This window comes from Cricetulus griseus, chromosome 5 (assembly GCF_003668045.3).
Source record: "Cricetulus griseus strain 17A/GY chromosome 5, alternate assembly CriGri-PICRH-1.0, whole genome shotgun sequence".
Lineage (NCBI taxonomy): Eukaryota > Metazoa > Chordata > Mammalia > Rodentia > Cricetidae > Cricetulus > Cricetulus griseus.
This window is the reverse complement of record NC_048598.1, coordinates 90338945-90363592: the sequence shown is the minus strand read 5'-3', so window position 1 is coordinate 90363592 and position 24648 is coordinate 90338945. Positions and strand designations below refer to the sequence as shown.

Here is a 24648-nt window from a genome sequence, read left to right as displayed (position 1 = left end):
GTAAGTCAGTGACAGAGCTTGCCTGACAGGTGTGGGACCTGGGTTCCACCCCCAGTACTGCAATCTGCAACCTGCCAATCAACCAGCCAACAAAACAAGAGGTGGGGACTACAACTTATTAATATGACTGTACCCATCTAGACTGTTCTAATAATTGGTCCACATTCCGGGAGCCATTAAAGCAACAACAATAACAACTGAGGCAAATGCATTAGGACATTCAGGTTCCCAAAGCAGGGAATACCAGCAACCAGGTCACATGAAAGTGTCCACAAAACAGAAGAGAGAGCCTCCCAAGCTCCTGCAAGAACAAGGACTTCCTGTGAGAACAAGGACTTTCTGCACTGTTCAGACTCAGCCGGTCCAGCAGTGCTTGGAAGGCAATTCTTATATCTGGTTGAGCTGATAAATAGTCTCCTTGTACCATGGGAGGACCAGATTTTGCTTTTGAAAAAATCATCCTTTTGGAGAGCGATGCCCATAACAGGACACGAAAACACCAACAGCTCTTAAAATCTCAGTGAGAAAGCATGGAAACCAACTGGGCCAGATAAGAATCCCTTTGGCTTTGGGAGTAGATCCTCATTTAGAAAATGATAGTTCCTTGGGCTGTCTGGGGTTTTGACTGTTTAACTCCAAGATCTGTGAATTCAAGGCTCATTTCTGTTTATTCACTGGCCACTCTCCGCCTCTCACGCCCATGAGTCAGATTTCACTTCTTTTTTTATTTTTTATATATTTATTTACTTATTTGGGGCTTGAGAGACGGATGACTTGGCAGTTAAAAACATACTGCTCTTGCAGAGGACCCAAGTTTGGCTCCCTGGACCAGTAACAGGTAGCTCACAGCTGCCTGTAACTCCAGTTTTAGTAATTCTGAACCATCTGGCCTCTGGGGGCACTTGAAGCATAAACTCATGCAGATGCCAACACACAACACACACACACACACACACACACACACACACACACACACACACACACACACACAGGGTGAGGGGGAGAGCAAGGGGAGTATTAATGTTTTGTAAAGAAAACTTCGGTTTTTTTATGTTGTATGTATGAGTGTTTGCCTGCATCATGTATATGTACCACATGGGAGAGTGGTGCCCAGCTGGAAGAAGGTATCAGATCCCTGGAACTGGAGTTATAGATGTTTGACTGTGAACATCACGAGAGGCACACTAGGAATCAAACTGGGCTCCTTTGCAAGAGCAGCAAGTGGTCTTTTTTAAATAATTTATTTTATGTGCACTGGTGCTTTGTCTGAATGTATGTCTGTGTGAGCGTGTCAGATACTGGAATTGCAGACAGTTGTTAACTGCCGTGTGGGTGCTGGGAATTGAACCCAGATCCTCTAGAAGGGCAGTCAGTATGCTCTTAATCACTGAGCCATCTCTCCAGCCCCCTAGCAGCAAGTGGTCTCAACCTCTGATCCATGCCTCCATTTTTTGAAGTAAGGTAACAAAAAAACTCTTGCCAAAATACCCAGAGCAGCAGCCCTGAAGGAGACTTAACCCTATATGACTCTGGTTGTTCACAAGGTTTGGCAGGTGAGTCAGGACCATGGAGAGAGAAGCCTTGCTGTTCACTTGAGGCTAAAGAGAGCTGGGACCTTAGAACAGATGTTCTCTGTGCCTGCACTTCCTCTTGGTTGGAGAGAAATTGCAGGTTTTAATGAAGATTAGCAAATTTCCCACCAGATCTTTTGTTTTGCTTTGTTTAAGAAGGGAATTAAAAGAATACCACTCACCAGGCTCTGGCTTTTGGGCAGTCTCTGGGAACTTCTCCACCGACTCTTTATTTCTTTTCTTTTTTTTTTTCAGCTTCCACACCATTGGAAGTAACCCCTCTCCCAGGCAGCAAACTGCTTGTAGCTGCTCTGCACATGGCCTTGAACCATAACCCTCTAATAATACCTGAGCCAAATTCAGAAAAGCCCAGGTCGAAAACAAACTCAACTTGCAGAAGGAAGGCTTTGCCCTTTGTTGCTGTTACAGCTGCCCTTGTCTCTGATGCCTGGACTTTACTCCTGGGTCCCCAACTCCTCATGACCATCAGCATTGGCAGCTTTGATCCCTGGGGTAGGGATGCTCTGGTGTGATATAGAAGAGGCTAGCCCAGCCCCTCAATGGTCTGAATTGATCAAGAGGATAATCCTGGGCACTTTAGATTCTAACACAGGCTCTCTTCCCTAATTTTCACTGCAGGTTGAGTCTAATGGGAAAGCCTGTGCCTTTTACAAGGAGGGTGTGATGGGTCTAGTGTGATGGGTCTAGTATGATGGCTCTTGCCTCTAAGTGGGGCTCTGTTCGAAGAGGATGAGCACAGCAACAAAGCCAAGAGTACTAGAAAATCCAGGTTTCACATAATGACAAAGTATTATTGTAACAAACTAGCGATGCAGGAAGACTGAAAAATCCACAGCCCAGACATACAGCCACACAGCAAGGATCTATCAACCAAGGGTCAAGCCTAACAGAACAGTTTTGTGCCTGGGAGGTGTTCATTAGAGAAAATGATCCACTGGTTCTACTCAACCCAGGAGGTGAACAAGCTAAAAATCTCAAAATAACAGAGCTCATTATTGCCTGGAGTCTAACATTCTGACAACCCAGCTTGAGCTGACTCTTAGATAACCCTCTCCAGGACTACACTGATTTCAGACTCAGATGCCCCATCGTAGGACTGCCACACTCCTTCTCAGTTCTTTTCTTTCCTCATTTCCCATCCCCAGAGCTCAGGCTAGACCTGGAAAATGTTCAGGTCAGACTTGCTCGCACTGAGGGTCTATACACTGAAACATGGGATCCAAAACCCCATGACCTGCCCTCCAGGAGCCATATGAGAGAAAGGACCAATGCTCAGGTGACGGAAGGAAATGCCGGTGATTACAAACCAGATGGAGATCATAAACATGGTGGAGTTCAGTGGTGGGAACCATCTATTTTTAGCCAAAGTAGCAAAGAAGCCTTAGTGAAGGGCTAGTTCACCAAGATGAGTTTTGTAATTTCAGATACTTCAGTTCCATTCTCAGATCAATTAGCAGTATTTGGTATATCAACTGCAGACAGTATTTACATGTTCAGTTCCAAAGAAGGAGAAAGAAGTATTGGTCATGAGAAACTTGTAATGGATGAAGGAGCTTCCTGAAACATCTCTACAGGGTCGCTGCCCTGACAACATAATATTCTCTACCTCTGAGAAATATTTTTGAGAAATCATTACGGATGACACAGATGTTCCCTGGGGAGAATTCGCCATGTAGTTTCTTTTACCAGAGTTATTCTTGTCATGTTATATTATTGCTGGAAGGGTTCTAGTTTAGCGGGCACGTTGAGTTATTTTGCTGTGTGTCTTTAGAAAACTTTAAATGGATTTTGAGTAAGGGCTTAGATGTGTTTACCATTTTCCTCAGAGGCTTTATATTTTTAATTTAGTTGTTGCACAAATGACTTGGAAAAGCCATTATCCACAGAATCTTCTTAACATCTTTGTTCACAGGGTATTTCATAAACTCCTCGCAGGAGCTTCCTGGGTGCTCTGGAAATGGCCGTTTAGAGGCAAGTCGCTCAAACTGCATTTCCCACTGGGGAAGTTCCAACTGGCTGGAATTTTTTAAATCAATGAGCAAATGCGAACTCTCAAAGTGGCTCCCTAGAGTCAAAACATTTCACAGGAAGTTGTTCTTTGTCATCTCCCTAAAAGGCTATCAAGCAAGGCTTCTAAGAGTTGAGCCTAAGAGAAAAGTACCAAGCGGGGATAGCCAGCCTTCCTCACAGTCATCCTATCCCTAACCAGTGGAGAGGCAGAGTGAAGAACAAGTAACACGTACTTTATAGATGTAAGAGTGACTGAGGACAAACGGAAGACTCAGCTCCAAACTACTGAACCCATCCATGCTGGCCCCTGCCAAGGAGGTAGAGTTGTGAGACATAGTCCGGAGAGCTTCAGTTATCCACAGTGAGAAGCTGTGACTAAACAAACACACATGCTGAGTTCATGTCTTGGGCTCAAGTGTTGAATTATTATATAATCTTATTGTATAAGATTTTTAAACATAATATTTTATTAATTATTTGAGAATTGCATACAATGTATGAATAATATTCACTCCCACTCCTCCCCTCACCTTACTCCTCTCAGATCCACCTCTCTGTAACCCTGGGCAACTTGACAACCTCACTTTAAAAAAAAAATAGCCTACTAAGTCCAACACTGCCCACACACTCATACACTGGGGAGTGAGAAACCTTGAGGACCACACCCTTAAAGAGAAATGACTCTCCCTCTTCCAGAATCCATCAGTTGACAAGAGGTCTTCATAAGCTGGCGTGATGAGCCTTTCTTGCGGACCATCACAGCTGGTGTAAGCTCATGAGTATAGCAATCTTGCCATGTCCAGAAGACAGTGTTTCACTCTGGTCCTCCCTGACCTCTGGTGTTCACATGCCCCCTCTTCTGCAATGGTCCCTTAGCCTTGATGGTGGTGGGGACACGGAGGAGGGTGGACTTTTACAGATGTCCCATTTCTGGCTGAGTACTCCATGACACTTATTCTTGTCCCTTTGTTCAGTGACGAGTTTCTGCATTAACTATTGTCCATTAGACAAGGAAATGTCACTGACAAGGTATGAGAGTTGCACTAACCCATGGGCATAGAGATAAGAATTTGGAGAACAGTTTGATACTATGTCCATTTAGGAAAACAATGGTACTGTACTCAGGTCAAGGGGCCTCTGAGCTCCCCACCCTTATAAAATAGTAGGTTTCTAGGAGGCATTTCCAAACATCCCTAGTGTTGGTTATCTCTTCCCCCCCACCTCCTCTCTATCTTGGTATTTTTAAATTTAGCATCAAAACTAGATTTTACAGATGACCTGAATTCTATAGACCTGAAATGAAGCTGTGATTTGATACTGGGTGCTTTGGTTCCAGAGTACGTGTTCTGTTCACCTCACACTGACCAAGAGAGAAGCACTTGCAGTTGCATGTGGAAGATACATTCCCTCAAGTGCATAGCCTGAGAGGAACCTGTAAGTAACAGTAGAATTTGGCCATTGGAGCAAGATGAAGATTCGACAGGCAGTAGAAACAAAGTGAACGATGCTGGGGACATGTGAGACGAGTTCTAAAAGCACAAGGAATTTGATTTGTCTAGGGAAAGACTATCAAGAGGGAAAGTGTGAGCCATGAGCACAATTTGAAATTTTCTAGTAGCCACATTTAAGAAGCTTTCTAAATTTGTAATGAAATTTTTTTGTTTTGTTTTGTTTTGTTTTGTTTTTTGGAGACAGGGTTTCTCTGTGTAGCTTTGGAGCCTGTCCTGGAACTGGCTCTGTAGACCAGGCCAGCCTCAAACTCACAGAGATCTGCCTGCCTCTGCCTCCCAAGTGCTGGGATTAAAGGCGTGCACCACCAACACCCGGCCAATTTGAAATGAATTTTAATAATCTACTTAGTCCAGTAGATGTAAAATATCATCTCGATAAGCAAGCTATACAACACATATTGCGATGTTTTACTTTTTTTTCTCTCCTTAGCAAATCTTCAAAGCTTGGTATGTTTTTGAGACTTGCAAGTCATCACAATTCAGACACATCTTTAATTGACTGGGGACCAACCACATTTGTGCTAGTGGCTGCCATATATTGGACGGTACAAGTCTAGTATAGGAAAGAGGTAGGAAGTGCAAAGATTAAGACATGAGTACACTCTAAGTCTAAGACATTTGTGGACAGTTAATTAGGCCAAGGGACATCACAGAAGGCATTGAGCACTAGAGTGGCATAATGGGAGTTGTCAGGAACAGTAATAGACAGGGCATGAAGAAGTCCAGGTGGAATGGAGAAAAATCTTTTAGCAGACCCCAAAATGTTCAAGGTAGAGTAAAGAATGACCAGGAGTGGTGATTAGTGAAAAACAAAGGGACTAAAACAAGAGACCAGGTGAATGCAAAAGCCACCAGAAATTAGATGTTCAATGACGGAAGAGGAGACATGTTTGTATAAACACCTGGAAATTTCCCCACAACATGCAGTGTTAAAAGCAATGAAGTCATTAAGCCCAGAATTGGACAAAGTAAGGAGAGACAATCCACTTTGGGGGACTCTAAAGCTTCAAGGAAGAATAGGAATGTTGCTGCATCTTCAAGTTAAAGAGACTGAGAGTGTGCCTTCACAACACCAAGGGCTCCCCTCAGAAAGGTGAGATTGGTGACTTGATTCTTGACTTGATTCTTGTGGTCCAACAGTGGACCACAAATGTGGTGACCAATATCAGGAGCAGCCCCTGAATTATCACAGGCTCCAGGAAGTCACTGCACTTTTCCTAGCCTGCACATTCTGCCTCTGTGCAATGAGGAACTAGAGACAAAAAATCTATAATGATCCCCTGCTCTGGCTCATGAACTTAATACAGGAAGTGTGTATAGCAGATCATAGTGGTATTCACCCTACTGTCCTTTCCATGGCCACTCCAAGATTCCCTGATGTAAAGCTTAACTAGCAGATATCTGGTCAACCTACTTCATGTTGAGTTAGCATGGAAGCCTCATCTCCCTCAAGGGAAAATCTGAAGCTTAGAGACCAGAACGAAGCTACCCACAGTGATGAAGGAAAACCATTTCCATTTCATTCTAAACAAAAGTTAACTTTATTGTAATTGCTGAGAAGGTCCAAGAAAAAGCAGGAAAGTCTTGTGTCTCTTAAATGTAGGACAAAACCATGCATAATAAACACAAAAGCATTAGCATTCTTTGAATTTAAATACACATGTCCACTTTTCGACAGGCTTATGTACAAAAAGTTTTGTTTTTTTTTTTTTAAATCAAAAGCTTTGACCTCTGAGTTCTCCCTTGTTCTCCATTTTAAAATTCAGGGTGTAGCTCTAGCAATAAGCTAATGGTCTGTAGAAAATGTATGTGTGTTTGTACCTTTCTTGAATGAATAATGTGGACTGCACTCTTAAACAATTAGAAGATGGTTAATAAAATTATTTCATTCTTGCCCTACACTGGGCAGAAAGAAAGGTGAGAGCTCCCACAAGCTGACCAAAGACTCTACACAGGCTTTGGGGACTTCAAATGAATGCTGGCTCTCCACCCCACTCCCCACCACAGGCATAGGCCTAGGAAGCAAGCAGCTTGAACTCTGAGAAATCTCAGGGAGGTGAAAACCCTACAGCTATCATTTGCTTTATGCAGCCAGAAGCTATCTTTTTTTTTAAAAAAAAAAAAAAGTGTCAATTGAAGTCTATTTTTTTTTTATTCACCTAGAGAGTTTGCTATTTCAAGGAACCCTGCAGTGAATCCTTCTTTAGAACAAAGACCTTTTGATAATTCAAATGTATCTCAATTGATAGGTTTTTCTTAACCAAGGATTTCTAAATCCATCTGCTTCCTTAGAGGCGGCCCCAGAGCCCTCCTGCAGAGCAATGACACTCTCCAAACTAACCCCACACTGAGAGGTGGTTAACAAGCCAATGAACTGGACAGGCTGGCTCCTTTCAAGGATGTCTATAATACTAAACTCAAAAAGAAATTGGAGCCCAAACCCCATCCCCAAGGACCTAAGAGACATTGGAAAAGTGGGGGCAGGGGGGCCTAATAAACTGACCTTGTTTTCTTTGTGGAAATAGGATTTATCAAAATGACATGAATGTTTGTACATTGTTTCATTCTGGCACAAGATGCACCCAGCTTGGCAATTGGGGCTGGGTAGAAACGGGATGCAGTTAGCAGCCCTGGTTTTAAATTTTTTTAAAAAGATAGGATGGTCCTTTCTGGGGTGGCCACCATGAGAAAGGGGTGGTGCCTTCCTCCACAGCTCATGAGAGAATGGCAATCTTAGGATGAATGTGTACTACGTCTGGGAGCACCATTCCACAGAGGTGGCAGATAGACAATGAGCCTATACACTAAAGGATAATTTTGGCAGCTCACCAGAGGATTGACTGAAACACAGCCCGGTACAGGGTCCCCATCTGTGCCTGGAGGCCCAACTTGACAACCAGAATTCAGCAGCATGAGCTACTGAGTTAATCCTACACAGATTGCTAGGTGTGCTCCCTCGGGAATAGGGATCTGGTGTTTGGGAAAACAGGAAGGAAGAACTAGATGGTGTCTGAGGTTAACCATTGGATAAGGAAATTGGGTGAAACAAGCACCAAAATGGCACGTAAGTGGCACTAGGGGGCATCTGTGCTCTCCAAAGATGGTTGTGCCCATTTAAAATACGCCGTGGCTCTGCAGGAATTGCAATGCTCTAGTTTCATTCTGACAAAGAGCAACATTGGGCAGACACTACCTCATTGGAGGAAGTAGGGGCAAGAACCTGCAGCAGAAAGCCTGCTCCCTCTCTGGCTCTCTTACCCTTTTCAAGGGATGCTGCAGCCCACGGTGGACTGGACCCACCTGAATGGATCACTCATCAAGACAAGTCTCTCACAGACCTGGCCACAGGCATTTCTTCAGCTGAGGCTCCCCCTTGACAGATGACTCAAGTTGACAGTACAAGTAATCAGGACACGTGACCATTTGCAGGATCCTTGGACTGTAAGTGGCTTCATCCCAACCCTAAGGAGTACAGACCACTCCTGCAGCTTTAGCCTGTATGTGGCTTGGGCTGGATTAATGAGTAGAGACCATCTTAAAGCCAGTAAAGCTAGGGCAGCCCTTGCCATCCCAGTCAAGTACTTGTTGTAACCTCTACCGCACAGGCAAGTTAGATGTGTCATCATCCAGGTATCACCTGTACTGCATCATTGATTCATTTAAAAATCCAAATCGCAAATGTTAAGATTGAAGGTGAAATCAGTGCAACATCCGTGGTTCCTTGGCTGTCCACTCAGAGAACAACATATGCTGCAAGTTGGGCTCTCATGGTCCCTGATTCCTCCCACTCATCCTGGATTCCTTGCTTCTTTATCCTGGCAGCTTCCTGGTAGCTCCAGAGGCCATCTAAGAATGAGGTCCCTTCCCTTATAGCTTTTCCTCGGTCTGAATCACCAGGTTGCTGTGGAAAATTAGTTTAAGATGTGTTACATTTCATTTTTGCTGTTGGAATATTTGTTTAATGGTGCAAAGATGTGTTGCATTCTTTCATGTTGCATTTGTTTAACTCTGCAAAACTGTGTTACTCTGCCTGCCTAAAACAACTGAATGGTCTAATAAAATGCTGAATGGCCAATAGCGAGGCAGGAGGGGATTGGCAGGCAGGGAGAGTAGATAGGAGGCAAAATCTCTAAGGAAGGGGGAGGATGCCAGGGGCCAGCCATACAACCACACAGCCAACCACAGAGTGAAAAGAGAAGATATATAGAATCAAGAAAGGTAAAAGGCCCAGAGGCAAAATGTCTTTAAAGAGAAATGGAATAATTTCAGTTAGGAAAAAAGCTGACTAGAAGCAAGCCAAGCTAAGGGTTGACATTCATAAGTAAGAATAAGTCTCCATGCATTTATTTGGAAGCTGGGTGGTGGGGCCTAAAGAGTATTATAATAATAATAGTAGTAGTAGTAATAGTAATAAGCCAAGTCCACCAGGTCCCTGCCCTTGCATCCCTGTCCCTTAGGGAAAGGTGTACAGTGCCATCCACTTGCTACAGACGGAACAGGGAGGGCCTTCCTTTGCCTTCTCTGCTACATGCATAGCACCCATTGTTTTCTGGAAGCTGGCCTGGAGAGCTGCTGTCCTAGCCTCACTCTGGCCTCTTTCCCACCTCTCCCTGGCTTCTGCTCTTTATCAACTTTTCCACAGGTGTTCCTGGCAGTCAATTTTTTTTTGAATGAAAGTATTTCTAACCTCAGAAAATGAATGAATGAATGAATGAATGAATGAAAAGGAAATGAGCCAGTCAATCAAAATACAAAATTTTCTTCTTTTGCTTCTGGGGTACAGGGACTTAATTGAACATATGTCTTCATCGGGGTGACAAGATCATTGGCCACCTGAGTCTCTGACTTTAGTTAATTTTTGAATCCCCTTTTCTAGCTTCTGTTCTTCTTCACTGGGGATGAGTAACAGTTCTAAACTATGTGCATGTGTTTCATCTTAGGTATTTAGTGTTCTTGGGGATAGGATTGTGGGCTTATTTAGATAATTGTTCCCACTGCCGATAGTTCCTGGCACCACAGAAAGAATAATGGAGGCATCCATCAGGGAGGGAGCACCCTCAAAGGGAGGACTTCCAAATGGGTATTCACAAATCACAGCTGGGGAGGAGGAAGAACTCCAGAGCCATCCTACAGCACAATAGGTTAACTATGGTAACAATTAATTGACTGTTTGAACACAGCAAGCAGAGAGGATTTCCAGTGTCTTCCAATTTCCAACACAAAGAAATGCAGCGTGTGTGAGGTGGTGGGTGTACCAATTACTCGATCGGCCCAGTATGCTTTGTATGCCTGTGTGAAAATGTCACAGTGCCCCTCATAACTATGTGTCAATATTTAATACAAAAAAAAAAGGGTGACATCATGAATGGGTGCTTTACAGAGTTGAAAAACAGACACTTGACAGCACAGAAAATGTTGTCAATTGAAGACAAATCAGAGATGAAAACATGACATCTTGAGATAAAAATATGTGCCGATGAGAAACCATTCGGGGTCTATTTTGGAGCCATAGGACCATGTTCTCCATGCCGCTTTGTGGGAACACATCTGTGAAAGCAGCAGGCACCTCCTCACTCCGCTTCTCCCCTCAGCCTCTGGCTCCAGGCGTCTCTCCTGACCTAGCCACACCCACAAAGCCGCCCACTGTTCTCAGTGGTCCTTTTGATGGTGGGGACTCTTTATTCTCATCTCAGCTGCCTCCGTGGCTCTGCAGAGTCGACATCAACTGCAAAATTTCATCTTGCTCTGGGGACAGCCAGTGCGTGATCTACAGCTACTCGCACTTCTGCCCAACCTTTGCTCCTCGTCCCTGAGCCCTACATCAATCAAGAGCTCAGGCAACCTCCCTGGTCAATTCTAAACCAAACTGCTCCTGCGGGAACCATAGCAGGCTCCCATTTGGAAAAGGAGGCTGTCTGCCCTGAGGCTTCAGCTGTGGTCTCCATTTGCATGAATAAACAGCTATGAAGGGTTCAGCTGAAGCTTTTATGTAAACACTCTCCAAAATATGTTCTGTGCTGCATTATCCCCAGCAATAAAGATCCTGGAATCGGAATTTGGCTGTCAGTTTTATTGATGCTGTGTGGGGTACAGTAGAATACAGCTTTCTCTTTTGGAAATTTATTGGCATGGCAGTGTGGAGAGCAATAAAACTGTGTTTTTAATCAGTAAGCCAAGCAGACATGATTCCAGGAGAAATATAGGAAGCAAACACACCATGGCAAGGTTTCTCCCTCCACTGCCCCTGCTGTTCTGGGAGCTCTGGTTAAATAATATGGGGGTAGGGGTGGGGGTGCTTAGTGGGACTGCATGGTCTCTAAGAAACTGTTGAGTGAAAGCTGTTTCCAGAAATGAAGTTTCAGAAATTCCAGGAAGGAATTGCTGGTGAATGGGTTTGTGAGAGGAACAGGGAGGGTAGAATACTCTAGAACATTCTTCCATGAGAAGCAAGGTGTGCTGCCTTGCTTCCCAACAGAGAAAAGTTAGGATTTGAATGTCCCCTTCAGTGCCCAGAGGAAAGGCATTCTGAGGCAATCTGCATGGTTGTTGCATTGGTCCGTGTATTCAATCTCTTTGTGACCGAATTTCTCCTGTTGTCAAAGGGAAGTACCCATTTCACCCCCCACTGTCCTACTGTCATGTGAATTAAATAAAGTTACAGATGGGTGTGCATCACTCACATGGCAGCTTATGAAGGCAGTAAGTCCCCCCTGTCACCTACTGACTGAAGTCTGCTATCAGAGAGGAAGTGAGCTTTCCAGATGGCTGAGCGACCATGGTTCTTACATGTGTACTGTCACCAGAAATGTCCTGATCTACTTCCTTCATAGCCTTGTGCGCAAAAGTCTTGAGCCATTGCAGATATTCAAGCAATGGTTGGATAATCTTCCTCGCCTTGACAATGCATCTCCTAAGTTATCTTACATCGGGTCACTTTGATGTCCACAAGTCACTCATCTACTGGTTTTGCTGGAGCGGTCTGTCACTCTTTTCTCAATACTTAAGTCCTGTACAGCTCAGGGGACAACTGTAAGAATACGTGTCTGAAGGAAACCCTCCCACAGGTACTCCCTCAAATGCCATGAGATGCCCAGGGGAATGAACCAGAGGAGGGAAGTGTTCAGGTGCAGAGGCTGGAATCAGCCACCTGCAAAAGGTCATGGAGGTTGAGATAGAAACATGTTCCAAGTGGATCTTTCCTTCTCCCACGCAAGGTTTCTGATGGTCATTCCCCCATTGTTTCCTCAAGGACCGCAAATAGCTTCTTGTCCACCTTAAAAACCAAACCAAGCAGAACACTTCAGAGCTTTTGATGACTATTTACTTGGTGCCATGCCCTGTTCTGGGCTATCCAGATGAGATCTTTCAACAACCTACAAGTCGGGAATTGTTATTCCAGTTGTATTGATGAAGAAACTGAAACTGAGTGTTTAAGTGGCATGATCAGAGCTGTATAACCAGGTAGGGGGACTTTAACCACCAACTGACCCATTCTGATAAGGGCCAGGAATGACTCCTGGCATACTCTCCCTCCTACTGATAGAAGTAAGATGATTAAACCAGAATCCAGATGTTCATCTTACAATGGCAAGTGCAAGCACACACACACACACACACACACACACACACACACACACACACCACTATTCATGAACTTGATAAACAGCTAGTCCCAACCCTTAAGCTTTTACCTTTTCTTTTTTTCTTTTCCAGATCACTCACCTATCTCCCTGTCAAAGTGATCCCATCTCAGGCTTTCAAGGGGCTTAATGAGGTCGTAAAAATGTAAGTAAGATATCACACATCAAAAGACATTTATAATTGAAATAATGATTTTTTTTTCAAAAGAGAAAAATGCAGCTGAAAGGGGATAATTTTTCCAGGAGAGAAACTGTGTTTAGGAAACCCAACTATTTTTATCTCTATAATACAAATAGTATCTAGCAGCCTTTGAAGAAATGGTATGATTTTTGAAAGTCATTAAAATCTGGATAATTAACCTTACTTCAAATAATTGAATGCATTTTGATAAGTGATGATATCCTTTTTAAGTAGAAAAGAGATAGATTCCAATCATGAAAGTTCCCCTTCTGCTACAGCAGCTATTCCCCAATGTCACTTTTTTTTGATAATTCCCACATAGATGAAAATATGTTAGAAGTTTATTGTGTATCATAAGATAATCATTGTATCTAAAATATAATAAGTGCTTGACAAAAGCACAGGATTTATAGCTGTGCTGATGAAAAGCATGAATCGGTTCCCAGAATCCATGTTGTGTGAATCATAGCTGCCTGTAACTCCAGTTCTGGGAGGATCCAATACTGTCTTCTGGCCTCTGAAGGTACTCTCACACACACACTCATGTACACACAGAGAGACATACACACAACACATAAAATAAATCTTTTAAACTCTAAGTCCTCAATAACAGTGTGTCTTACAGGAAACTGACTCCCTGCAAGTTGCAGGTGTGGGTTTCCCAGGCTGCCCTGTGCTGAGCTTCTATGACTTTTAACGCATGGATACCTCCTCCTGAGAAAACCCAGCACAGTTAAATAAGCAAACCATCAGATAGGGGTGAGATGAAAGATCCCAAGAGCTATCCACTACAGTGATGCTGCCTTAGGCTCTACCTTGCTTCAGTTACCTTTAACCTTAGAAATGCACAAACCCACGTATAAGCAACTAAGATGACATAGGTCCAGTCATTCTAAACTGTCTAATTAATTGAGTCTAAACTGATACTTTGCCCTTATGGGCCTTCAAACTATAATTGTTACATTGATGAACAAATAAATGAAATCTGAACTTAAAAAAGAAAAGAAAGAAAGACACAAACCCACACTTGTGAAGTGGAGACTTTTTTTTCTCAGCTGGCAGCAAATGGCAGCTTCTGTGTGGGTTGTGACATTACCACCACGCTTGGGTTTGATGTATGACAAAACTGATTCATTTACATTCACGCCTTTCTTAAGAAATACATTTAATCGGGATTCTATTTGCTCCCATATTCCTTCAATCTCTAGACATGTACCAGGCAAGATGAAGCCATCAGGGATTCAAAAAAGAATAGAAAGTGTTTCTTTGCTCACAGAGTGAGACACTGAAGGAAAAGGATAACTAGAAGCCATGAGTGATATGATAGCATAATGTGTAGGATGTAACTACCTAGAAGGAGCCTCAGAAAAGACTTTGGAAAAACCAAGAGTTAAAAGTCATGAAACAACTAACTCAACCCAAATTCAAGCCTTGCTGGAGTGATGAACCAGTACCTCGGAGACATCAACCATAGCCTTGAACCTTCATGTAAGTTCTATTAGGGTATCACTGTCCAGAGCTCTGTCCATCGAGGGAACCAGATCAGAGATATTTTTTAAGGGCCTATGCACTTCCAAAAATGTATGACTCAGAGTCAGACAAACAAGAAAATAGACTTTCATATAAATAGGGATGACTGAAACTCACTTTCAGTTCAATTGCGGTAGAGTTGTAGACTCCCATTGGTGCCCCTAAGGCTAAGGGAAATGTTAGTCCTTAGTGATATAAGGACAACTTAGACACTCATGTTCCTTCTCAGGGGTCACAGGAGCATACAGTGACTAGGTCACACATGGAAGTCATTATCACAAGGACATGATCATATCTCTCACATTTCTTTCTTCTTTTTTTTTTTTTTTTTTTTGTTAATTTTTCCTCTTCCCCAGTGAAATCTCTCAGAGTGACTCCCTGGAAAGGATAGAAGCTAATGCCTTTGACAACCTCCTCAATTTGTCTGAAATGTAAGCATCAGCTAACAGATAGTTTATTGCTGTACACTATTACCCTGGCTGGTGGGAGCCCACTTGGTATTTGTGCTCAAGCATCCAATACTAGGAATCCGAGAGGAAAAGACTGTAACAATTACTAGGTCTGGGGAAGCACTAATGTCTCTCACTGCAGTGGCCTGAAGGTTGCCATGGTGACAACTGCTTCTCCCTAGGATCTGTGTAAACTCTGAAACATCCCAACACAATGCTGGAAATTAAAATTGACATTGTGAAGTCCTGCCAAGTAGCTCTTGCCTCATGGGGGTTGGGGGTGGGGGTATAGAACACTTGGAGGAAGTGGGAAGTTGGAAAAGGGCTTAGGGATCATGAGTTGGTTCAGCTGGGGCTATCAAGACATATTTGTTCTTTCAAATTTAAGTGCTTCCTTAACACCAACCATGACAAGCCTGTGTTAAGCCTGTGAATGTTGGACTCATTGAGCTGTATTGGCGTTGTCATTGCTGGATTTATTCTTTAAAATAGGTGTTTCTGTAAAGGATAACCATGCAACAATCCACAGCCCCAGAGAGGCTAGGTAACAAGGAGGGCCCATTGGGGGGTGGGGCACATGGATCTTCCTGGGATCTCCTAGGTGGACTGGGTGGAGGTGGGGGTGGGGATGGGAGCTTGAAGGATCCAATTGGGTGGTGGATGGAAGGAGAGAGTACTGAAAGCAAAACTGGAAAGGGCAGGTGGGGGAGCAGTTTGGGGTCAGGTAGAAACCCGATGCAAGGAAATCTTCTAGGAATCTACAAGGATGATCCCAGCTAAGATTCCTAGCAACAGTGGATACATAGCCTGAACTTACCATCACCTATGAACAGATTGGTGACTACCCCAATTGTCATCAGAGAGCCTTCATCCGGTACCTGATGGAAACAGATGCAGAGACCCAGAGCCAAACATTAGGCTGAGCTCAGGGAATCCTGCTAAAGAGAGGGAGGAAGGATGATAGGAACCAGAGGGGTCAAGGACATCACAAGAAAACCCACAGAAACAACTAACCTGGCTCATAGGAACTCACAGAGTCTAAACCAACAACCAGGGAGCCTGCATGGGACTGACCTAGGCCCTCTACATATATGTGACAGTAGTGTAGCTTGGTCTTCTTGTCAGACTTCTAACAGTAGGAGCAGGGGCTGTTCCTGATGCTTTGGCTGGCTCTTGGGAACCTATTCCTCATACTGGGTTGCCTTTCCAGCAGTAATAGAAGGGAAGGCACTTAGTCTTACTGCAACTAGATATGCCATGTTTTGTTGATATCCATGGAAGGCCTGCCCTTTTCTAAACTGAAACAGAGGAAGAGTAGACAGAAGGGGAGGGCAAAGGGTAGGTGTGTGTGGGGAAACAGGAGGAGAAGAGAGGGGAGAAACTATGGTCAGGACTTAAAATAAATTAAACTTTTTTAAAAAGTAAATTTTCCAAATGATCATACACAGACATGCCCACCTCAAAGGGATGAGGTAAGAGTGACTCATGTCAGCTTCCGAGTGATGAGCTGATGGCCCCAGAGTATTAACTCACGTGCTTAATACCATACAGCAGCAGGTTAGTACCAGAGCTGGACTAGGCACCAGGTCATATGAATTACAAACCAGGCTTTTTGTGCCCCCACTGGGGGCTCCCTCCTGGGCTTCTTGCTGCACCCTCAAATTCCCCTGTAGGCATGTCAAAAGAAAGGGAAGGGGTGTACATATCGTACCTCCGAGCTCCTGTGTATCATTGCTCTCACAGCTACTGGTTCAGTTAGACAATTACCATTTTGTTCAGAGAAGGAAATGAAAGCTGGGAGAGTGTGTGGATGCTGTAGACACTGGCTGATGTAGGACTGAACTCCAACCTACCTTTCTCCAAAGCTTGTATATTTTCCATTATACCAAAAGGCTTCCACCAATGGTCCAGTGAGTAACTATCTAAGCAGATTAATTAACTGATAAGTACACAAGTACCTGCTATTTGCCTGTGTCTGGGCCCAGGAGCTTCTAGGACACAGGCGCTGAAATACAATTATCCACCAGGACATGACAGTACAGCCAGGGAAGTGAGAGTAATTCACCAGACAATTACAGACAAAGCCGAACAATAGGTATTTAAATTCTAAGGAAATAGACTGAATTTACTGCAAATGATACACAGGGTTCGTTACTTTGTAGATGACTGTGCAACGCCAGACATGAAAGTCTGCAGCATTAACAAACTTCCCTGAGAATGCTGTGGCCATCAGGACAGCAAGTAATGAACAAAGCAAGAAAGAAAAACAGAGAATTCTGCAACGGATGCCTGTGGATTCCTACAGAAGGCCCTGAGACTCAACATGATAGCTTCAGGCAGTCTCTGTGCTCTGTCCACAGTGGTACCTTGCATAGCTAGGGTAGTGCTCCATCACCTAGACACTCAAGGATGCTGATAGAATGAAAGACTGTGTGAGTAAACAATGTATGGTTAGACCTCAGAGGACCTTTGTGAGGAAGCAGTTCCTACCTCTCATGTGTCTGACTGATGATTGTTTTCTTCAGTACTGGGAAAGCTACACTAGAATACCACTCACATCTATAGAATCCAAAGCTTATATCCAATAGTCACTAGAGTGTGCTAGATGAGCATCTGAGTTGGAATCAGAAAAACTAGAACCCATTCACGTCCCGTTACTCATCAGATATAAATCAACTCCGCCATCAACACCTGCAGAGACTTTAGCATGAACCGACGCTCACATTTACTTCTCAGAACCCATGCTAATGATGGACTACATGGAAGAGAAAAGCAGAAGGGGGTGCTAACTGTGGGGGAAAGAACCAGACAGGGGAGGGGTTAAGAGTAATGGGGAATGGTATCATCATTATTATTTATAGAAAACACACCAGCTCAGGAGAACTAGGAGGATGGGAACCCTACATAGCAAAGTATCTACAGAATGGGCATAAGATTCTAGAAATCGAAATCCCAAGGCCTCTTGCCCTGTGCTGTTCTGGATGCATCTCTATCTGGATAACTTTTCAGCATGCTTACGAACTCAGTATGAACAGAAACCAGTTTGCCTCCAAGGGGCCATGACTATTTGTTCATCCTCCTGAGAACAGCACCTCCCATCATTCCCAGTGTGCTTGCTCCAAGCTTTACTTGGCCAGGACCTCTAACACCCTGGACCCTGTTACCTGGTAGGAAGGTGCAGAAGTAGAACCATGCCTAGATGAACGCCAGCTGAGGTGCCTATACCTGCCTCTTTGGAAGGGTGGGCAAAGCTTCTTGGAAATATCTGGCAGGGCCCACAGGACACCCTAGAGTTCCAAATACTTGCCTTAGGCATATGGTGGTAGCTGATTTTAGTTCCAGGAGCTTGTCTTAGGCATATGACGGTAGTTGATTTCATCAGTGGGATTTTAGTTAAGAATACCTGGTGACCAGTGCCATGCATCCCAACATCTACTAAGCCACTGCCCATTTTCCCTTCTCTCTACAGACTGATACAGAATACCAAAAACCTGGTAAACATCGAACCCAGTGCTTTTACAAACCTCCCTCGATTGAAATACCTGTGAGAAGCTTTCATTTTTAAGCCTTTGTAGAGGGGAAGATGGGTATCTGGTAAAACTGGAAGTGATCAAAATGCTGAAGATTTTTTTTGTTTCATTTTTAATATTATGTGTCTATACGTGGGTTTGCACATGGGTGGAATGTCCACAGAGGCTAAATGAGGACATCAAATGCCCTGGAGCTTGAGTTACAGGAGGTTGTGAGCTGCCTGACATGGGTGCTGGGAATTGAACTCTGGCCTTCTGGAAGAGCAGCAAGCATTCTCAACCACTTAGCCCCTGATCCAGGCCCTTGAAAAAGTTTTTTAACCTACAGACAACACTGTTTGCATGTCCCTCCTTGTTAGCCTTCTCATTTAAATTTAATCAGTGTTTCTTCTTTGTTACCATGCTGGGAGTTTTCACACATATAATAAGTGTCTCCCAATATTCCCTCTGCCTCACACACCTGAAGAGAACATCACCCCTTTGCAGTGATTTTCAAAGCTGGAAATGGGAAGGGGTGGTCACAACACTTCATAAAGGACAAATCAGAACTTCAAAGGTGAGTGACAACAAATAAAACTTGGAGAAGTGGTTCCAATTTGATTTCTCCCATTGCATAACAGGAATTTCTTCTCTTTGTTCTCCTTTGTTCATTCTTTCATCAAGGGACAACTTTCTAAGTATTGCCTGAGGCAGGCGCTGTACCACATCAGCTCTACCATTTTCTGTTTCCTACTAAATCTAACCAAAGTCCACTGGTTAGCATGACAAACTGAGTCATAGCCCGCTATAGCCCAAGCAGCAACTGGCCCCACCAGCAATGTGAAATTGCTAAAGTTTCCCAAAATCTATAGCTACATGGCAATGAACCTTCCCATATAACAAGTCATCCCTACCACACAGAAAAGTTACCACTACCACTCAAATGAAAAGGAAAAAAGATAGCAGAGGATGAGGGAAGGGAGCGCTCTGTGATGCCATACACCATCAGTCTTAATCCCAGGTACTGAGCAGAAGCTGTACCTGTCTGGGGTGTAGTTCCATTATCTTCCACGGATAATTGTAAACCCAAGTGCTGTGTTTCCCAACCTCCAGGGTAGCACGGGCACATAAGTGTCAGCCACTTTAGAAGGCATTAAGGGTAACCCAATCCCAAATTTGACCAGCAAAGCCCCTGGTTAGCCTGTTGTCTTTATTAGTTTTTCATACCAAAAAGTGGAGGTCCCCAATCCAAGTCCACACTGCAGTCTGAGCTTCCTGCTAACCTCTGTGCAGACAAGGCATGGAGTCACTGTGAACACCTTTGTCCAATGAATTAACAGTAGCATGGAGAGAAACCCAGCTGTGTTTTATTGACATCAGAGTGCCACACGGCTCCTATCAGTTGTCCAGAGCCCATGTCTTCTGCGTCTAAAACTTCACTGGGGGAAATCCAGGTTCCTACATGCCTCTAAAGGAGCCTCATTCTTACAATGAAATATTTGTCAATGTCAAGTAAGAGCCTCTCTTCTTCAGGAGCTAAATAGAAGGCAGGAGCCTTAACTATCTCCAAACACAAAAACAATGTTCAATGGCTCCAAGGAGATACAAGGAAGATCTTCCCGAACCACAAAGTAGCTAACTACAGTTTCTAATAAGGAAGGGTATAGGTTTCTCATAAAATGAATCATCCTATGCCAGGCAGTGGTGGCACATGCCTTTAATCCCAGCACTCAGGGAGGCAGAGGCAGGTGGATCTCTGTGAGTTTGAAGCCACCCTGGTCTACAGAGTGAGTTCCAGGACAACCAGAGCTACACAGAAAAACCCTGTCTCGAAAAACAAAAAACAAAGATTTATCTTCCTGCAATGTTTGAGTTAAAAACCCTACTCCAAAGGAGAAGGTTCCTTTCTGGAGCTATCAACAGCATGGACTAAAGTAGTTACCAGGAGGAATGATCGCAATCCAACAGGAAGATGCAATGGCTTTAAATGAAAGACAGGGGCTAGAAATAACAAAGGCAAAACACCTGCAAGTTTGCTAGGTCTCGGCCCCTAAACCACAAAACAGAAACCATTATGGCAACTTCAGCTGGCCGTGGAGCCTTTGAAATTCTCCATCAGCTAAAAGTGTACCTCATAAAGCCAAACCCAGTATTCTAAAATATAACGTGAACATAGTGTCTGCAAAGTGCTTCCTATTCATGACCTAATGACAATCACCTGTCCTCTCTGCCCGACTCACTACCCTGCCCTGAATCCTAGGAGCATCTGTAACACGGGCATCCGAACCCTTCCAGATGTTACAAAGATCTCCTCCTCTGAATTTAATTTCATTCTGTAAGTATCGGGCTGATTGCTTTGCATAATCGTTTCCTATTTGCAGCTAAAATTTAGAAAGTAAATATTTCTCATTTCTTTCCTCAAGGGAAATCTGTGATAACTTACACATAACCACCATACCAGGAAATGCTTTCCAAGGGATGACTAACGAGTCTGTCATACTGTAAGTAACACCCTGGCTTCTTACTCTGCCACACTGTGCAACCCTCACATCCAGTTTGACAGGCCTTGCCACATTCTTTCCACTCTGGTGACATGGCTCTTCTTGACCTAGACTGCCAACGGTGGGACAAGTTGCATAGGATCACCGCAGGGTCATATGCTCATATGACAACTAAACCAAGAGTTGGGTTTAGCTTTGAGCAGATGGGTTCTGGAGACTGGCAGTATTGACTTCCAGTTGGTGAGGTTCTTCCCTGCACAAGGGCAAGTCTTTTGAGGCCGGGCCTTTATTCAAACATCAAAATATAAAACTGCAGGTAGTTTTGATCTAAACTCAATCTGGAACCCAGAGTTACTCCTTGCGGGTATATAGGTATGATGGGAATGGAGCCAAGCAGGAGTGAAAGGACGTGTTGGGACCAATCCATTGGGACTTGAGCTCCCAGCAAGCCCTTTTCCATAAAGCTTGATACTGCATGAATGCAAAAGAGCTGCACAGCATTGCTTTCACGGGGCTATTAACTTCCGTTGCTTGTGATCTGGAGAGGAATAGTGCACACAAGCCGGGTGTAATTGCCTCACCTCAGAAGTTAATGGGGACTTGGGGATCTACCCCTCCCAGAGCGCCTGTGGACCATTGTGCTCTAGCCCCCTCCCTGTTCTTGGCTCTTCATCTCCAAGAGGTGTGATTAGTCATTTGCTTGGCACTTGCTCTCGGTTGAATGGGCCCTTGTGTAAGTGAAGGGCCTAGTGGAGTTCCCTGCTGGATAAGGCTTGCCAAGGAAAGCCTTATCTCCCCCACCCCCACTCCCACCCCCCACCCCCGGCGATAAAGTTCAACTCCTTAATTAAAAAGAGCACGCCTTCTCTTTTCATTATTAGCAGGATTTTCGGGTTTGCTCTTGGTGGAACCGGTCTGGCCCTCCCCTTCCCCCAAATCTTCACCAACTGTGAGCTCATTGAATGAAAACAAAACACTTCAAGGCGTTCAGGAAAAGCTCTGAGCGGCTAAGGCTAAAACTGTGCATTGTATTCATGGCCACTGTGACTGTTCATTAAATCCCCTCTAGGGGCCTCCTTGACATATGCCCACCCCTCCTGCACTTAGCTGTATAGCCTTTAAAATATTCTAGATGGCAACGGGTCCAACCAAACTCACAAAACAAACAAACTTAATTTACAATTGGACTCCAAAAGTTAGGGAACCATCACAGCAATTCCTTTTCCCAAGACCCTTGAAAGAAGAAGGACTTTGCAAAGTGAGACAGGATCCTTGGCTGCACCTATGACAAAGCCACAGTACAAAGGCAACTGGGTGTAGAGCTTCAGTGTTAGCCCCAGCTCTAGGTATAGCCAACCAAGCAGTGTCAGTCAATTTGGGCCTGGAAAGCCAGGCCCCTTCTCTGTTCAGTGGGATTACTAATGCCTGCTTGTGCAGATCCAATCACACTGTGTCCACTACACAGTCACCACAAATGCCACAATTGACCACAGTTAGCAGCTAAAAACTAACAACCCAGAAAAAGTCAGTCATTAGGGGCCATCTCCAGTAGCTCGGCATGTTTTAAATGTTTGGATTTTGTTGATGTTGTTCTAGTTTGATTTTCTGTTGCTGTGATGAAACACTCTGACCAAAAGCAATTTGGGGGAGTAAGGGTTTATTTTATCTTACACTTCCAGGTCTCAATCCATTATTAAGGGAAGTCAGAGCAGGAACCTGGAAAAGAAACCATGGAGCAATACTGCTTGCCAGCTTGTTCACTGGCTCATTCCCAGGCCTTTGCTCCAATAGCTTTATTATACAGCCCAGGCCCACCTATCTAGAGATGGCCTTGCCCAGGGGAGCTTGGCCCTCCTAAGTCATCTATCAATTGAGACCACGCCCCATAATGCACACAGACCTATCTGATCTAGGCAATTCCTCAGGTGAGCCTTTCCCTTCCCAGGTACTCCCCTTTGTTTTCTATTGCTGTGATAAACACATCAGGAAGGAAGGAGTTTATTTGGCTTACACATCCCAGTCACAGTCAATCTATGAGGGAAGTCAGGACAGGAACTCAAGCAGCAGCAGAGGCAGGAACCTTGATGGAACAAATTTTTTAAAAGTTTTGAATCTAGTTTACGCATTCACCTTCCATACCTCCTCTACTCTCTGAGTTGTCCCTGTGCTTCCTTCTGTTCTGCTAGGTTCTGGATCTTTCAAGGAACTCAGGCCATCTGACTGCATTGCAGTGACTAGATTCAACCCAAACATTGCCACAGAGGCACTGCAAGGGCCATGTTGTGCCTCTTTGCTGTGTCAAATCAGGAAGTACTTCAAGTCACACTGTCTTACCGCTTGGCCGCTTGCTTGCTTAAGGTGTGATACTTTCCCCTTGTGCCTTCCAAGTCACCTGTGTTGTGACTCTGTGACTTGTGATACGCCACTGGCCACACCTTTCAGCACCCGTTGTTTCTTTACAATTACAAAGAGAATTACATGATGGTTATTTGTACATTCCATCACTCTTCTGTAATGATCGCCCCACGTCTCTATTATTTTTTTAAGATTTTATTTATTTATTATGTATACAACATTCTGCTTCCATGTATATCTGCACACCAGAACTCATAACAGATGGACGGATGGTTGTGAGCCACCATGTGGTTGCTGGGAATTGAACTCAGGACCTCTGGAAGAGCAGTCAGTGTTCTTAACCTCTGAGCCATCTCTCCAGCCCCCCATGTCTCTATTCTTAAAGGGGGCTTCCCTTGCCATTATTTCTCCTGCATGCTCTCTCTCTTTCTCGGGCTCCCTGTCTGTGTGTTTTTTAACTATTACTTGGAATGTGGATTTCTCAAAACTCTATCGGCCACATTAGCATCCATTACTGTCATCCTCATCCTCCTTTCTGAAACCTTCCGTCTTCTTGAAGGCGGCATATGGTGAAGTCACATAAGCTGACATCTACTTGACTGAGGTGGTGGGAAAACAGCTCAACTCTGCTGAAAGGCAGGAGGCTCAGACAGCTCAGAGACTGGGAGAGCCACAGAAATGCAGGGCCCTGTGCATTCGAACCAGGATCATAGCAGCACATACATGTCAGAGAGCAGCAGCTATCCACACAACCGTGCCGGGACATGCACTGAAAATGGGCTTTGTCCACCGTGACTTATTCAGATTATAAAAAACAAACAAACAAACAAACAAACAAACCTGCAGCCACCCCAGAGACAAAGTGTTAGTGTAGTAGTACCTCTTCTTCAGGATGCTTTCCTATGGTCATTTGGTTTAATAGAAAAAGAGATAGCAGGGAGGGAAGGAGGGAGAGGGGGAAGAAAAAGAGAAAAGTTGCTTACATGCATTCCACCAGCAGGCAGAGTCCTAAATTGTCATGCATTGTCTTTACACAATAGGGCCACTCTTTGAGATCCTGAGGATCGGCAAACATAATCTTTCTTCTTTGAAATCAGCCAAAAGCTTGGTGGTCACATGATCAAGAGAATGTCTAACACTGTTAATATAAGCTCAGAAGCCTGTGCGGCACCCCAGGATTATTCAAAGGGGAAGGCATCGTTCAGAAGTACAGTATCGTCTGTGATTAATTTCTAACTCCCGAATCTTTCTTAGATTAAAAGACACTGTTCTTTCTGTTTGGTTCGCAATTACTGATATCTGAATAGAGAACCCAGACAATGCCTGTAAGTGTGGGGCTGCTACTGCAAAAGTGAAGCAAGGGGGGACCT

The 24648-nt window shown here is 44.1% G+C and overlaps 1 protein-coding gene across 1 annotated transcript in view; it reads left to right on the top strand.

Annotated features, from left to right (window-relative positions):
- The window catches only part of Lhcgr (luteinizing hormone/choriogonadotropin receptor), a 48079-nt gene that overhangs the window by 4904 nt on the left and 18527 nt on the right, over positions 1–24648 (top strand). Inside the window, exons 2-6 of the mRNA XM_027418006.2 lie at positions 12827–12898; positions 14821–14895; positions 18383–18457; positions 20683–20757; positions 20846–20923. Of these exons, the coding sequence (XP_027273807.1) occupies positions 12827–12898; positions 14821–14895; positions 18383–18457; positions 20683–20757; positions 20846–20923 (375 nt within the window). The remainder of the gene's footprint in view (positions 1–12826; positions 12899–14820; positions 14896–18382; positions 18458–20682; positions 20758–20845; positions 20924–24648) is intronic.